Source organism: Schistocerca piceifrons, chromosome X, assembly GCF_021461385.2.
Source record: "Schistocerca piceifrons isolate TAMUIC-IGC-003096 chromosome X, iqSchPice1.1, whole genome shotgun sequence".
NCBI classification, from domain to species: domain Eukaryota; kingdom Metazoa; phylum Arthropoda; class Insecta; order Orthoptera; family Acrididae; genus Schistocerca; species Schistocerca piceifrons.
Window position 1 is genome coordinate 968,203,778 of NC_060149.1, and position 15,330 is coordinate 968,219,107.

The following is a 15,330-nucleotide window of genomic DNA, read 5'->3' on the forward strand; positions in this document are numbered from 1 at the left end:
TGTAGCACCCCCCCCCCCCACCCCCCCCCCCCCCCCCCCCCCCTGCAGGAGAAGGGGCTTGCACAAGGTTCTGTTTTGAGTGTCGCTCTCCTTTTTGTGGCTATCAATGATCTGGCGGCAGCTGCATGACATATGGTGTCCCCATCTTTTTTGTTCGTCCGCGATGGCTATTGCTGGAGGCAGAATGCAGGGAGCAATACACCAAGCACAATCCTGGGCTTTCACTCATAGCATCCATTTTTTGGCTGCCATGACCTACGTTATGCATTTCTGTCATTGTGTTTTTTAGGACCGGTCTTTGATGCCTAGTTGACATGGCTTCCCCGTCTTTGTCAACTGAAGCAGACATGTAGGTCGCACCTGAATGCTCTTCTATGCCTCAGCGACACCGACCGCGGTGTGGTCCACTCTACTTTGATATGGCTGTATGCAGCATTGGTGCAGTCACACCTAGATTACAGGAATCTCTCATATGACTTTTTATCAGCTTCGACATTACGTCTGGATTCGATACACTATTGTGGGGTAAGACTGGTAACAGGTGCCTCTGGACTAGGCAGCAGTTCCACTATTGTGGGTTCTGCACCATCAAAAATTGATGGCAGCTGCTCGCCCATTGTACCCTAACTGTCATCTCCTCTTTCCAGATACGAGATCTACCTCCCAAAACGGCAACACAGGTCTGGGGTTACGATCACCAAGTTTGAGTCTTGGTCCAGCACACAGTTTTAATCTGCCAGGAAGTTTCATATCAGTGCACACTATGCTGCAGAGCGAAAATCTCATTCTAGAAAACTCTTTATCTGTAATTCTCTTTACATATTGGCTATTTTCTTCACATATGCGGGACATGGTCTCATCTGAAAAGTGAAAGCAAGCCTGTAAAAGAAGGGGGGGGCGGGGGCAGTTCTCAATTCTTGAGCAGTGACCCTCTTGTTGTTTTTTTTTTTTTTTTTTTTTTTTTTTAACCTTTGCAATTTGGGTGAGTTTATGTTCAATCCTTGCACCCAATTTACTCTTTCATCTACCTACTTTTTTTCTCGTCAAGCAGAACGATATATATGCCCGTTGCTTAATACCTGTTTGTATCACTTACAATTTATGAATTTTTTTTGCATTTGACTCCAGAAAGACCATTTTTCTTTGTAGTGAGGCCTTGCCAACAGCAAATTTTCTGGATGGAAAGTCGCTCAATCTGCTCATATACTTTAAAATTTAAAAGTAAATCTAGCAATGCTAGAATGTATACAAAATACTGATATACCCATTTTCAAGTTGTTGTTTAAAGATTCGTGACTTTTAAAACTTACGTAGATTATCTTTTTGTGATGGAACTTTACATAAGAAGTTATTAAGAACATTGCGAATATCACATGACGAACAATTGAATGACTAAAGCAGTGTTATCAACCCTCATTCATTGACACATGTAATAAATTCATCGAGGCAGTGAAGTCCAGAGCTGTTGTAAAAATTTCTGAAATTAAAAGTATATATTACCTAATGAAAGTATTATTTTGGGGTGAAAGAACAGAATAATTATTATTTTTGGAATGTAATAATTCACTATGGCTTCATTTTAATTCTAATAAGTTTCACACTGTAATGAAACATTGTCTAAATGCCTCTCTCTCTCTCTCTCTCTCTCTCTCTCTCATTTGTTATAACTTACCGCTGTTATTTTGTATTTGTATTGCAGTCATTACATTAAAATTGGCTATATTGATTCTGCAATTTATACTATTATGATATTGCTAAGAATTGATTTAGAGAATAAACGTATATATTTATTTGTAAGATACTGTAAATTTATACCACTGGAACTCTTTCAAAATATTTGATTGCGTAATACTGCCAATAAATACAATGGCTTTCTTCCTTCTGTTTATAATTGTAATAGATGTTGGACACTTTGACTCCAAGTATGTTATACAGAAACGCAGTGATTTTTTACAAAAGGCAAAACTATGTGTTCGAAGAATTGTGGAGAGGAGGGTACGTGATGTATTTTAAGTAGGTTATAAAGAGTAACTATAACAACATAAACAATAAATTATTGATAAAATTATGTAATTGAATCGATAAAAAATCTACTCACCAAGCGGCAGCAGAACATACATATAAAAGACTGTTGTGATTGGCAAGCTTTCGGAGCCTGTGGCTCCTCCAGACAGAAGCGTTGAAGGGGAAGGAAGAAGGGTAAAGGAAAAGGCCTGGAGAGTTCCAGGAAAAAGTGTAGATTTTGGGAAAGTCACCCAGAACTGCGGATCAGGCAAAAAATAGAAACGACACATGTCATATACCAGCTATTATGTAAACACTGTTCAGCTTTCTACATCTGCATGACTACCACCAAATTATCAGTTAGGATAAATGGGCATAGGCATAGTGTATATACTGGAAACTCGCAATATCCTGTTGCAGAGCATGCTCTACAACATGGCATACGTGACCTCGGCACTTGTTTCACCACACATGCCACCTGGATTCTTCCGCCAGACACCAGTTTCTCAGAACTCCGCAGGTGGGAACTAGCACTACAACGTGTCCTTGGTTCTCACCACCCACCTTGCCTTAATTTACGTTAATTTCTCCTGTCTCAGCTTTTCTTCACTGTAATTACTCTTTGCTTCACTTCGTTTTAGCTTTCTACATCTTTCATTGTCTTTCCCGTCTATTTTCACTGCCCCCTCCCACAGCTGTTGCATACAATACACTTAGCTTCTCACTCTTATTAACTCATGTACAGTTTTAGTAGTAATCTCTGTCTTGCATATTACCCTGTCTTCCACCTTTAAGCTCTCAGGTTTCCGAATCTTGCCCGATGCAGTACCCAACAATTAGTCTTTCCTTATCATCCTGTACTGTAAGTCACCCATGACCCACGGTTGTGGGTAACTTTCTCGAAATCTACCCCTTTTCTTAGACCTCTCCAGTCCTTTTCCTTCACCCTTCTTGCTTCCCCTGCAACCCTTCAGCCTGAAGAAGGAGTCACTGGCTCCAAACGCTTGCCTATCACAACAGTCTTTTATGTGTGTGTTCTGCCACTGTTTGGTGAGTAGATTTTTTATTTATCCAATTAAATAATTTTATAAAGAGTATCTGTGTGTGATGTTTTTATTGGTATACAACTTGTTATAAGCAAAACTTATTTTTACTATTTAATATGTTTCCAGATATTTACCAGTGGTAAAGATGAAATTGGGTTGATTGTACTTGGTTCTGACAAGACACAGAATCCACTTGATTACCCAAATGTGAGTGTGGAATTTCCTCTTGCACTGCCTACATGGCAGATGATATCCTTTGTGGAGAAATCTTTACATGAAAGTGAAATAAAAACAGATTGGATAGATGGTGTTGTTGTTGGCATGCAAGTCTTGAAAGATGAGCTAGAGTAAGTATTTAAAGCTATCTGTTTCATGACATTCCTGGAACATGTTCCAGAATGTGTGTTACACAAATCACAGTGACATAGTTGTGACTTTATAAACTTGAATCAATATGTTTTTGTAATGAAAAAGAAACAGAAGGCACAATACCTGCAGAAATAGGAATTTTTTTTTGTGTGATTTTGCTGTATGAATGTTTTTTACAGTTTTTCAGCTCAATAATTAAGGAGGTATTGATACAAGGCTTTGCCAAAAATCCATCTGTCACCTGCAATTCCAGCCCTGTCACTGGCATTTCCTACCCCACAATATGACTGGGCCACCATGAAAGCAGCCACATCATTGTCAAATTCACTGAAACTACTACATAGCAATTTACTTGAGTATGGCTGCTGTTGTGGTCTTCAGTTTGGTTTAAGCACTGCGTCAATACCTTCTCTTCATAGCACTCGGAGGTCGCGATCTGCGACTGTTTTTACAAATGGCAAGAGAACTTTTCCTCTAGTTGCTTGTTTTTCAGTGAAAGATGTAAATATTTTAGAATGTAGTGCCTTATGTATATCTGTTAGAATAGCCACAAGGTCTGAAAGTTAATTTCAAATGATTGAGCTCTTCTACAGAGTATTGAAATTCACAGATTCTTCCAACCTGGTCCACCAATGTCTTACATACTCCTCTTCCTATATGGATTGTTTCCAGTATTTGGAGATGAAACATTAGGCAGCAAAACGTGCCTTATAACCAAAATCTAATGAACATATAATTAAATTAACCAAAGATGTAATGTTGCACTCTGAGGTAAGACTAATCTTGAATGCAAAGCCAAAGTGGAAATTAAATGTACGCTGCAACATTCATCTCACTTTTTGTTATTGAAATTATTCACAGTGCCATAGGGAGAACTGAGTTTATGTGTTTTATAGAGTCAGATACACGCTGTGGCACAGGGTGCTGTCCGTTATTCTCCTGACTATGATGTGCAGGAATGGTAGTCTTCCTTCTTCTTTGGTCTCCATAGTGAATTTGATTTTGTGGCGTGTGGAGTTCAGATGTACAAAGAAGTCAAGAAGTTTGTCTCTTCCATGAGGCCAGATGACAAGTGTGTTATCCACATAACAGAAGAAGAAGAAAAAGAAGAAGAAGATGGATTTCCATTTGGATGACATCAGGGCCTCTTCCTCGAAGTGCACCGTAAACGTATTCACAATCTCTGGTCAGAGTTGGCTGCCTATTGTGACTCCATCTGTTTGCGGGAGGGGGATGTGCCACGAGTCAGTGAAGTGGGAAAGTTGACCAAGTAATATGCGTGACGTGTCATACCTCGACTGATATTGAGAACAGAATAAAAATTCAGAGGCATTACTTTTCAGCACTCCCATGCATATTCTGTATGCAAGAAAAGCTTATGGAGCAGGTTTCTCATTCAGAAATTCTATTTCAGTGTTGGTTGTTTACACGAAGACCGTGTTAAGCATAATGGAAGAAGGAGAAATGTTTATAAGCATTCCAGATTTGGCAGTGGCAGGCTCATGGTCTGCTGAGACTCTGGTTTATTGTTTCACTATATTGCTGCTTGCATTGCTCAGAATCTCATTTTGTGCGAACATAAAATTGGTAGGTTCAGGAGGGCCATGCTAAATGCCTTGCAGGGCCTCAGTAGTGCCACCCAACTAGCACCTGAGAGGGCAGACAAGTGTTCGCTCATGCATACGTGATCCTGCAGTGAAGTTGTGTACATTTAGTCAGGAAGTGGGCTTGTATACAGTGAGACAAGTATCCACACAGACAATGTGATGGCATCTGGAGCAGCACAGACTGTCAAGCCCTTAATGCAGCTCTAGAGAGAGGTGAACTGACAGCGGTGCAACTGACAACAATGCCAGACACAGGAATGGCACTGTGTCATCGTATCAGATGAGTCTCGGTTCTGCAACATCGTCACAATTGATGTACTCGTGTGTGGAGGCTCTGATGCCAACAGACCTGGCCAGATTGTACCTGTCATTCCCATGCGGGTCCAGCATGTGATGTGATGGTATGGGGTGCAACTGGATACATGTCACAACCTCTGGTTCACATAGCCAGTAATTTGGACAGCAGCCATTGCATTTGTGTTTTGTTAAGGCCTATCGCTGTGCCCTATTCTCAAGGGCTCCGTGACGTTATCTTTTAACAAGATAATGCAAGACTACACATCACCTGAGCTGTACTGAGCTACCTCGATACAGAGAGTGTTCCACTGTTGCCGTATCCAGCATTTTCTTCAAATCTGTCACCTGTGTGGAACGTCTGTTCACTGGATGCCAAGAGATGGCTATGCCACCAGTCGCCAGCCACTACAGTTGATGAACTCTGACATATGACATACAGTTGAGTAGCATGAAATGATGTACCCATGGCTGTAATCCAACCTCGATTTGATATCCAGTGTGATGAGAGCTGTTCTGCTGTTCCAGTTTCAATACTGAAATTCATATATTATTTTTATGCTATCCTAACCAGATTGGACTGTGGTGTCATACAGCATAAAATATCTTACAACATGTTGAATCAGTGATGAGAAGTGTAGAACAGCCAGCAGGGGAAAGATGTTGGCAATGAGACAGCTTTTATGTAGAACAGCAGTACAGTGTTTCACAGTGCATAATGCTTCTGCAGATTGAGAACAAAATGTGTGGTTTGCTTTCATCCATTTTCACAAACATAGCCATGAAAAATAATGTTGACATTACTGTGCATTTCACTCTGAGGCATATTGCACTCTGAGAATGTTCATCGAATTCAGTTACTTTGTATTATATTTCAGTAACAGTGACATAATAGCAAATTGGACTGTATGAGTTTTTATGGATTTTTTTTCCAGAGACACCCTACCATTTCTTCAGATTTATTTAATTTGGGTATAAATCCTTTCCAGCATATATGCTGTACACAAAATGTTGAACATAAAATGTAGCTATCTGCTGATTTAACATCTTGCTGAGTATACCAGTACAATGTTTTGTTGTAACAAATAGTTCAATGTATTTTACACACTTATAAACTTATTTATACAGTTATAGTAATTTATACCATTACATTAATGTTGTACCTTAATGTTCTGGAAGATGATATTATAAGGAGCCTCATACTTTTCCTGGATGATAGAGTTGTCTATAATGAATTATTGCCTGAAAAAAATCTGCACAAATTTGAGTCAGATCAGAACATTTCAAATTGGTCCAAAGATAGGCAACTGAGTTTAAGTTTTCAGAAATGTAAATTGGAGCACATCACAAAACAAATAAAAGACAGTATTGTATGACTACATTATCAAATAATCACAGTTTTAATTAGTCAACTCATACAAATATCTGGATGAAATGAAATGGTGACATAGACTCACTTGTAGGCAAAGCAGAATGCAGACTTCAATTCATTGGTAAGATACTGGAAAATGTAATCAGTCTATAGAGGACATTGCTTACAAAATACTTGTGTGGCCCATTCTAGAATATTGCTTAAGTATGACCCATAACAAATAAGGCTAATGGCAGACATTGAATGTATACAAAATAGTGTAGCATGATTGATCATAGATTTATTTGATGCATGGGAGAGCATCAAGAAGCTACTAAAAATTGGAAATGCCAGACAAGTGAAGATAGACGCCAAATATATGACAAAACCCAACTTATGAAATTTCAGGAACCTGTATTAAGTGAGGTATTTAGGGATTATATAATAACCGCATATGTATCACTCCTATAGGGACCATGAAGGCAAGATTAATTACAGTATGCACAGAACCATTTAAAGAATCATTCTTCCCACACTCCACATGAGCATTGAATGGGGAAAAACCATAATGTGTGGTACAACAATGTACTTTGTCGTACAACCCACAGTGGTTTATACAGTGTGCATGGAGACATGGAATCAGTTGACAGTAGCTGGGTAATGGTTCATATTGATTCCCATTTCCCTGTTGCAGTAGGTGATCTCATGCCTCTAATTATTTTTTCATTGCTATCTTAACTTGCATTCTTCAATTCAGTTTATTAACCCTTCTTATCTCTTTGTATTAGGGCAAATGTACAGTTAACTTTTAAGGAATTTGTATTTTCAATTTATCACCTGGAGGTTTGTTTCATATGCAGCAGCAATGTTACAAATTATTTGTTTCAGTTTCTTTAGAATAATTTGCTGTTTCACAGGTGCCTTGAAGAAAATAAAAGATCTCGAAAGTGTCTTAATGACAACCGATGGCCTCATGTTGACAAGACAGCTGGTTGCCTTGCAGAGGGCAGGGCTTGACGGTCTGAACATCAGCTTAGACACCCTGCAGTCCCAACGCTACAACCAGATCACGATGAGGAAAGGCTGGGAGCGAGTCATGGCTGGCATAGATCTAGCCTTGCAACTTGAATACGACCCTGTGAACGTATTACTAGTGCAGCGGTCATCTTATGCAGACTTTCATAAGCAAAAGATATAAATCTGTTGTTAAGAATAGCAATACAAGAATCACCATTTTAAAGCAGTACGCCCTCACCCTCGCCCCCATCACCGCTCCCACCCTCACCCCTGTCTCCACACTGCAGCTGTAAGTGAAGGAAGGTATATTAAGACAGAAGAAGTAAATTTTAGCTGACGATGCTAACAGTTTCATAGTTTATACAACATAAAAAATTATGCCTTGCAAGTTTACCAATTAAATATCTTATATTTTCCTCCCAAGAGAGTCTTATGAGACTCAAGATCTTTACAGTTTCTCTTTTATTCTTTTGTGTCTTTAGTTTAAAATAAGTTTCCTCTATTGTGGTGTTGTTTTGAAAAAATACTCGATTGTTTGGAAAAATTATTCTTAATTCTGTAGTCACACTTTTGTTGTGTCTAAGTACTACTGGTTTCAGTAGCAAGTACCAGCATCAGTTCATCTTATTATCAAAAATTTCTTTGCAGAATAAAAGCTGACCACTGTGGCCAAGCGGTTCTAGGCACTTCAGTCCGGAACCGTGCCGCTGCTACGGTCGCGGGTTCGAATCCTGCCTCAGGCAGGGATGTCCTTAGGTTAGTTAGGTTTAAGTAGTTCTAAGTCTGGGGACTGATGACCTCAGACGTTAAGTCCCAACTGCATACTAGACATACCATTTTCAGGGTGCAGTTCACATCTATTGAAAGCACAACAGTGACCTTTACTTTTAGTAGATAAGACACCTACTGGGGTAAGTGACTTGATGACTGCACACAAGAAGTTGTCATTTATTCCATATGTAGCTACCATGCAGACTCATATTTTGTATTAGTTTGTCCTTACTCTTCCAAAAGGTTAAACCTTGTCTCTGGAGCCACAGCTTCCTCTCTTCAGCAGTTGTCTTCATCTCCATGTGTGAAGAAAATCCCATTCATTGATCATATTGTTTAAGTAGGATGTTCTCAGTCATCCCCTTGTTTTCTTACCTACGATCTTGCCTTCAGAAATGTTTTTTAAAAGATTATCATCTTCAGTTAAGTGTCCAGTGTATTTTGCTTTGCCCTGGCCTATAACTTTCAGTGGTTCTTTCTTCTCTCCTATTTCGTTTAACATTTCTGTCAATGCAGCTAGTTCTTGTACTTCTCCTCCAGAACCACATTTCAGCAGGTTTGAGGCGAGCTTCCTTTGGCTTTTCTAATGTACAGATTTTGCATCTGTGTGTCAGAACACTCCACACAAAGGTCTTTACAAATATTTTCTTAATGTGGAAGCTGATATGTTTATTCAGTTGCAGCTTCTTCTTATTTTGGAAGGAACTCTTCACCTGTGCTTTTCTTTTCTTGAATGCCTTGAAATATTGATTGTTTTCTTGCAAAATGCTACTGAGATAGTGAATTTCAGTTCCTTTCTTGAGTTGCTCATTGCCTGTTCTTGTGTCAGTCCTACCTCCAGCTCCTTTCTTGTCTGTAGCCATAACTTTTGTCTTCTTTGTATTCATTTTTAGCTTTAGTTTTACCACTTCTTGATTTAAGGCCTGAAACATTTTATTTAGTTCCTACTCTGATTTACTATTGCGATGTCGTCAATCTGCAGTGTATATGCATGCAATTCAGTTTCCATATCGACATCATGCTCCAAAAACCACCTAACTGTGTGTGGCAGGGGGTACGTCTCATGCCACCAACTGATCCCCTCTGCCTTGTTCCACTTGTGAACAGTGCTTGGGAAGAGTGACTGTCAGTACGCTTCTGTATTATCTCTATCTTCTCAAATTTTCTTTTCGTGATCATTTCGTGAATTGTATATGAGAGAAACTATTATGTTGTCAGACTCTTCTCGGAAACTACTCTCTCGAAATTTGGGTAGTAAATCTTTCCGTGATGCACAACTGCTCTCTTATGGCATCTACCACTGGTGTTGCTGAGCATCTCTGTAATGATCTCACAGTGAGTAAATGATCCTGTGACAAAACACTCCACACTTCGTTGGATCTTCTTTCTCTCTTCTGTCAGTCCTACTGGGTAAGGACACAGGGGTAATTTACATTCACTTAAGATTCTTCCTGTGAATCTTAGTCTGGCATCTGCTTTTCTATTGCTGTTTTATGTGGTCATTCCACTTTAAGGTTGCTCTGGATAGTTACTTCTAGATATTTTATGGTAGATTCTGTTTCCAGCAATTTGTCATTAATAGTGTAGTTGTACAGTATTGGATTTCTTTTCCTGTGTGTGTGTGTGTGTGATATGTTACATTTATTTATGTGCAGGGTCAACTGCCAGAGCCTGCATCATTCACCAATCCTCTGCAGGTCATTGTGCAAATTGATACTGTCTTCTGTTGTTGCTACTTTCTGATGGACAAATGTAGTATCTGTGAACAATATTAAGGAGCCTCTGACACTTTCTACTGGATCACTTATATACATTGTAAATGTAATGGTCTTATCACATTTCCTTGGAGTATTCCAGAAATTACCTTTTGATTCTTGTCATCTTTTCTTTGTTGTTGTTATTACTTCCTTGATGAACATATTATGGAAGTAAGGTGATAGAAGGCACCCGTCTCTCACTGCCCTTCTGGTTTTCCTTCTTTCATATCCAGTTCAGCACTCTGACTTTTGTATACACTCAAAATTAATCATCTGTCCTTTCACTTTGGACATTACTTTAAGGAATGATGATATAATGGTAATCTGTTTATTAAACAATATTTTAACGAAACACTATGCTTTCTGATCATATAGTGGCTTGATGATGGAATTTGATACTGAAATTAGTAATCATTAGACAAAATAAAAGTGAAGCTATAATAAAAGAAAGTAATATTTTGGATCATGTCAGTTGTTGTTCCAAACAACAGCACGTCAGGAATAGGTTCAAATGGCTCTGAGCACTATGCGACTTAACTTCTGAGGTCATCAGTCGCCTAGAACTTAGAACTAATTAAACCTAACTAACCTAAGGACATCACACACATCCATGCCGGAGGCAGGATTTGAACCTGCGAACGTAGCGGTCACTTGGTTCCAGACTGTAGCACCTAGAACCGCACGGCCACTCCGGCTGTCCAGGAATAGGTACTAAAATTATTTGTCCGCTGATGACCTCACAGCTTAGAACACTAAAACACAAATGTTAATTGTTTGTTATGTGCCCTGGTAGAGTTTACAACTGTTTACAGTTCACGATTGGTTGTTGGAGATTGGGCGTTACTCACATAGTGTATTTAGTGCACAGTGTAGAAAAAGGCAGTGTCTAGAAAAGTAAACAAGTGTAAAGGCAGAAGTTTCACGACAGGACGTTGTGTCACCATACTTGGAAGACAATTATAGCCAAAGACAGAAATTTAAAAGAAACTGGCTCATTTGAGCTGCGGAGACCTAGTCGAGGATTCTCAGTAGATAATTGTTAGCACAGTAGAATTTACAAAGAGACAATGTCAGTTCGTGTGAGGGAATGTTGATTGGTAAGTACCTATCAGCTTTCTCATAAAACTCACAATTTGAAGAATACACATCAAGGAAAAGGTAGAAGTCCAACAGTGTCAAATCTAGACAATAATATCGATCATCCAACAATTTTGCAAAATCCCCAGTTGTACTTACTTTACTTAATTACTTACTTACTAACCTACTCAGATTTGCTGTGTACCATACAAGGAACTGGTTTCCACTAGTTCACTCGATCAGCTGCCAAGTTCTCACCTTCCTCCAAGTTTGAGTCCATGCATTGAAGATTCATTGCAAAAGTTCCAGGTGTTAAAAGGTCTTCCTGTACATCTGTATCTGTCCATTGATTTCCACAACAGTGTTGATTTTGGGATTCTTCCACCTTACATGCATAGAACATAACCTGCAATCTTCAGTCTTCTTTCAACAATAATTTTGTGCAGGCTGTCTAGATGTCGTATTCTCAGCACTCCATCGTTTGTAACTTGGTTGGGTTAACATCTTCAGAATTCATCTCTAGCATTGTTGGTGAAAAATATGGAGACTGTGTGCTGATTTTACTGACATTTTCCAAGTCTCACACATATAAACGATAAAGGAGTACAGTCAAAGCTTTGTTGACATATTACAGACCTAATTGCCATATGGACTGATTTTCCAGTTCTGCTGGTGATTTCTGCATCTGTGACCTCATTATTACATATAAAGCTACCGAGATATGGAAATCTGTCAACATCTTGTAGTATCTTCTATTGCACTGTAATCGGGGAAGAGATGAGTAATTTCCACTTACTTTGCACATTCTGTTTGCCTTATCTCTATTAATTTTCAGCCCTACACAATAGGGCATTTAATGAGAAAGCAGATAAAAATTAACTTGATGCCTTCCAAGGAGACGGTCTCTACTAAGTCTCTACTCCTTCAAGTCTGACTATGTAAGAGTAGATCAGACATGGTTTAAATTCAGAGAAATAGTATCAACATCAATTAAGAGATATATACCAAATAAATTGAAAGGATACCAAATAAATTAAAAGGATGGTGCACAAAATATGTCAAAACTCAGCTGCAGAAGCAATGAAAAAAAGCATGTCAAAGTTTAAAAGAATGCAAAATCTCCAAGATTAGCGATGTTTTACTGAAGCTCGAAACTTAGGGTGGGTTTCAGTGCAAGATGTGTTTAATAGTTCCCATAGTGAAACTTCGTTTTGAAATCTGGAAGAAAATCCAAAGAGGTTCTGGTTGCATGTGTAGTACACCAATGGCAAGACACAACCAATACCTTCACTGCGCAATAGCTGTGATAATGTTACTGATGACAGTGCTACTAAAGCAGGGTTAGTAAACACGGATTTCTGAAATTTCTTCACCAAAGACAACAAAGTAAATATTGCAGTATTCAAATCAAGAACAACTGCAACTGTGAGTAACTTAGTAGTAGCTCTCCTCAGTGTCATAAAGCAGTTATGGTCTTTCAGAGAATGCTGATACAATAGCTCCATTAGAAATCATATATAGCCACTCATTTGATAAAGATCCATACCTAGAGACTGAAAAGTTGCTCAGGTCACACCAATGCTCAAGAAAGAAAAGAGGAGTAATCTACTAAATAACAGACTCATATCACTAATGTTGATTTGCATTAGGATTTTGGAACATATATTGTGTTTGAATATTATGAATTATCTCAAAGATAATGATTCATTGATAAATAGCCAAGATAGATTCAGAAATATCGACCTTTTAAAACACAGCTAGCTCTTTAGTCACACAAAGTAATAAGTGCTGTCAACTGGGGATCTCAAATTGATTCCATATTTGTAGATTTCCAGAAGACTTTTTGAAACAGTTCCTCACAAGCATTTTCTAATCATATGGCGTATTGTCTCAGTTGTGCAACTGGATGTGTGGTTTCCTGTCAGAAAGGTCACAGTTCATAGTAATTGATGGAAAATCGTCAAGTAAAACAGAAGTGATATCTGACATTCCTCAAGGAAGTGTTATAGACCACCTGCTGTTGCTGATCTACATTAACAATTTAAGAGAGAATCTGAGCAGTCCTCTTAGATGATGCCATCATTTACAGTCTTGCAAATCATTTACTGTCTTGTAAAATGATCAGATGATCAAAATGAACTGCAAAATGATTTAGGCTACCTATCCATATGATGCAAAAAGTGGTAACTGACCTTAAATAATAAAAATTGTTATGTCATCCGCATGAGTAGTAAAAGGCATCTACTAAATTTTGGTTACATGATAATTCACGCAGATCTAAAGGCTGTGAAGTCTACTGAATACTTAGGAATTACATTTACAAATAACTTAAATTGGAATGCTCACATAGATAATGCGGTGGGAAAGGAAACAAAAGACTGTGATTTAATAGGAAAACATTTAGAAGATTAGGATTACTAAAGAGACTATCTACAACTATACTTGTCTGTCCTCTTTTGGAGTATTCTGCATGGTGTGGGATCCTTACCAGATAGGACTGACAGAGGACATAATTTAAAAGTTCAAAGAAGGGCAGCTCATTTTGTTTTATTGGGAAACAGGAAAGTGCATGCCACAGATATCGCATGTGAATTGGGGTGGCAGTCATTAAAGCAAAAGCATTTTGCTGGAGCAGGTTCTTAAAATTTCAATCATCAACTTTCTCCTCCGAATGTGAAAATATTTTTTTAGAGCCCTCTTATATAGAGAGAAATGATCTTGTAATAAAATAAGAGAAATCAGAGCTTGTACAGAAATATTGAAGTGTTTGGTTTTCCTCAAATGCTGTAGGGGAGTGGAATGGTAGATAAATAGGTTGAGGGTGGTTCTCTGAACCCTCTGCCAGCATTTAATTGTGAATTACAGACTAGTCATGCAGATATAGATAATGTAGATAGGCTTTCAATATTGCGCACTGATTCTTTAATGTTATACATTGCTCAAATACTTTCGTGGTGCTTTGGAGTGACCCCTTTAAAATAACACTTTACCAGTCTTCTTAATATGTATTTTGGTAACCAGGTTGATAAGAAGTTAAACAATACTCTCTTATTACTCCCCAGTTTTGGGTTTTATTAATGAACAAAATCGCCACAGTGTTCCATATCAATTACTGGCTGAAGTTTCCTGCTGATGGAACCAATATGATTTTCTGTGTTTCTGAGCATACAGGTTGTGTACGCTGTTTGGAGTCTGGTGTATGCTGAATCAAATGTTTTTATTGTTGTGATCTTCCATCTAAAGATTGGTCTCATGGAGTTGCCCATGCTAGCCTATCCTGTGTGACCCTCTTCACCTCTGCATAACTACTGCAGCGTACAGTAACTTGAACTTGCTTACTGCAGTCAGTTTTTGGTCTCCTACAGTTGTTACCCCCATTATATTCACAGATGACCACATATTGTGGAAATTGCATACTGTAATGTAGGATGCAATAATAACGTATGGAAGGTTTCTGTTGAAAATTACGAATTATTTAGGAATAAAGGAGATGGCTCACCAAAAGGCAGAAGCACTGTCTCATCGATAGGCACACGAACAAAAGGTATGTAGAATGAGATTTTCACTGTGCAGTGGAGTGTGCACTGATATGAAACTTCCTGGCAGATTAACACTGTGTGCCGGACCAAGAGTCGAACTTGGGACCTTTGCTGTTCGTGGGCAAGTGCTCTACCATCTGAGCTATCCATGCACGACTCACGACCCGTCCTCACAGCTTTACTTCCACCAGTACCTCGTCTTCTACCTTCCAAACAAAGGTACGTTGCTTGGCGAGCTTCCAGAATGCACTTTCTTTTTTTAGCTGTAGGGAAAACGTGTGCGCGCGCGCACGCGTGCGCGCACACTCACACACGCACACACACACACACACACACACACACACACACACACACACACACACACACACACACACATATTCTCACATGCGCATGCATGTCTCCTAATGCTGTGGTCGCTCAACTGCCAGCTCTTTACTGGCTCACGGTGAGTGTTCTGGAGTGAGGTGGGGCTTTAGAGTGGGGTAGGATGGGGTGGGT

The 15,330-nt window shown here is 38.9% G+C and overlaps 1 protein-coding gene across 1 annotated transcript in view; it reads left to right on the forward strand.

Annotated features, from left to right (window-relative positions):
- The first annotated feature begins 1,866 nt into the window (after window positions 1-1,866).
- LOC124722819 (GTP 3',8-cyclase-like) overlaps window positions 1,867-15,330 on the forward strand; it is a 115,421-nt gene continuing 101,957 nt past the window's right edge. The window contains 2 exon segments of the mRNA XM_047247944.1: window positions 1,867-1,995; window positions 3,177-3,397. Of these exon segments, the coding sequence (XP_047103900.1) occupies window positions 1,867-1,995; window positions 3,177-3,397 (350 nt within the window).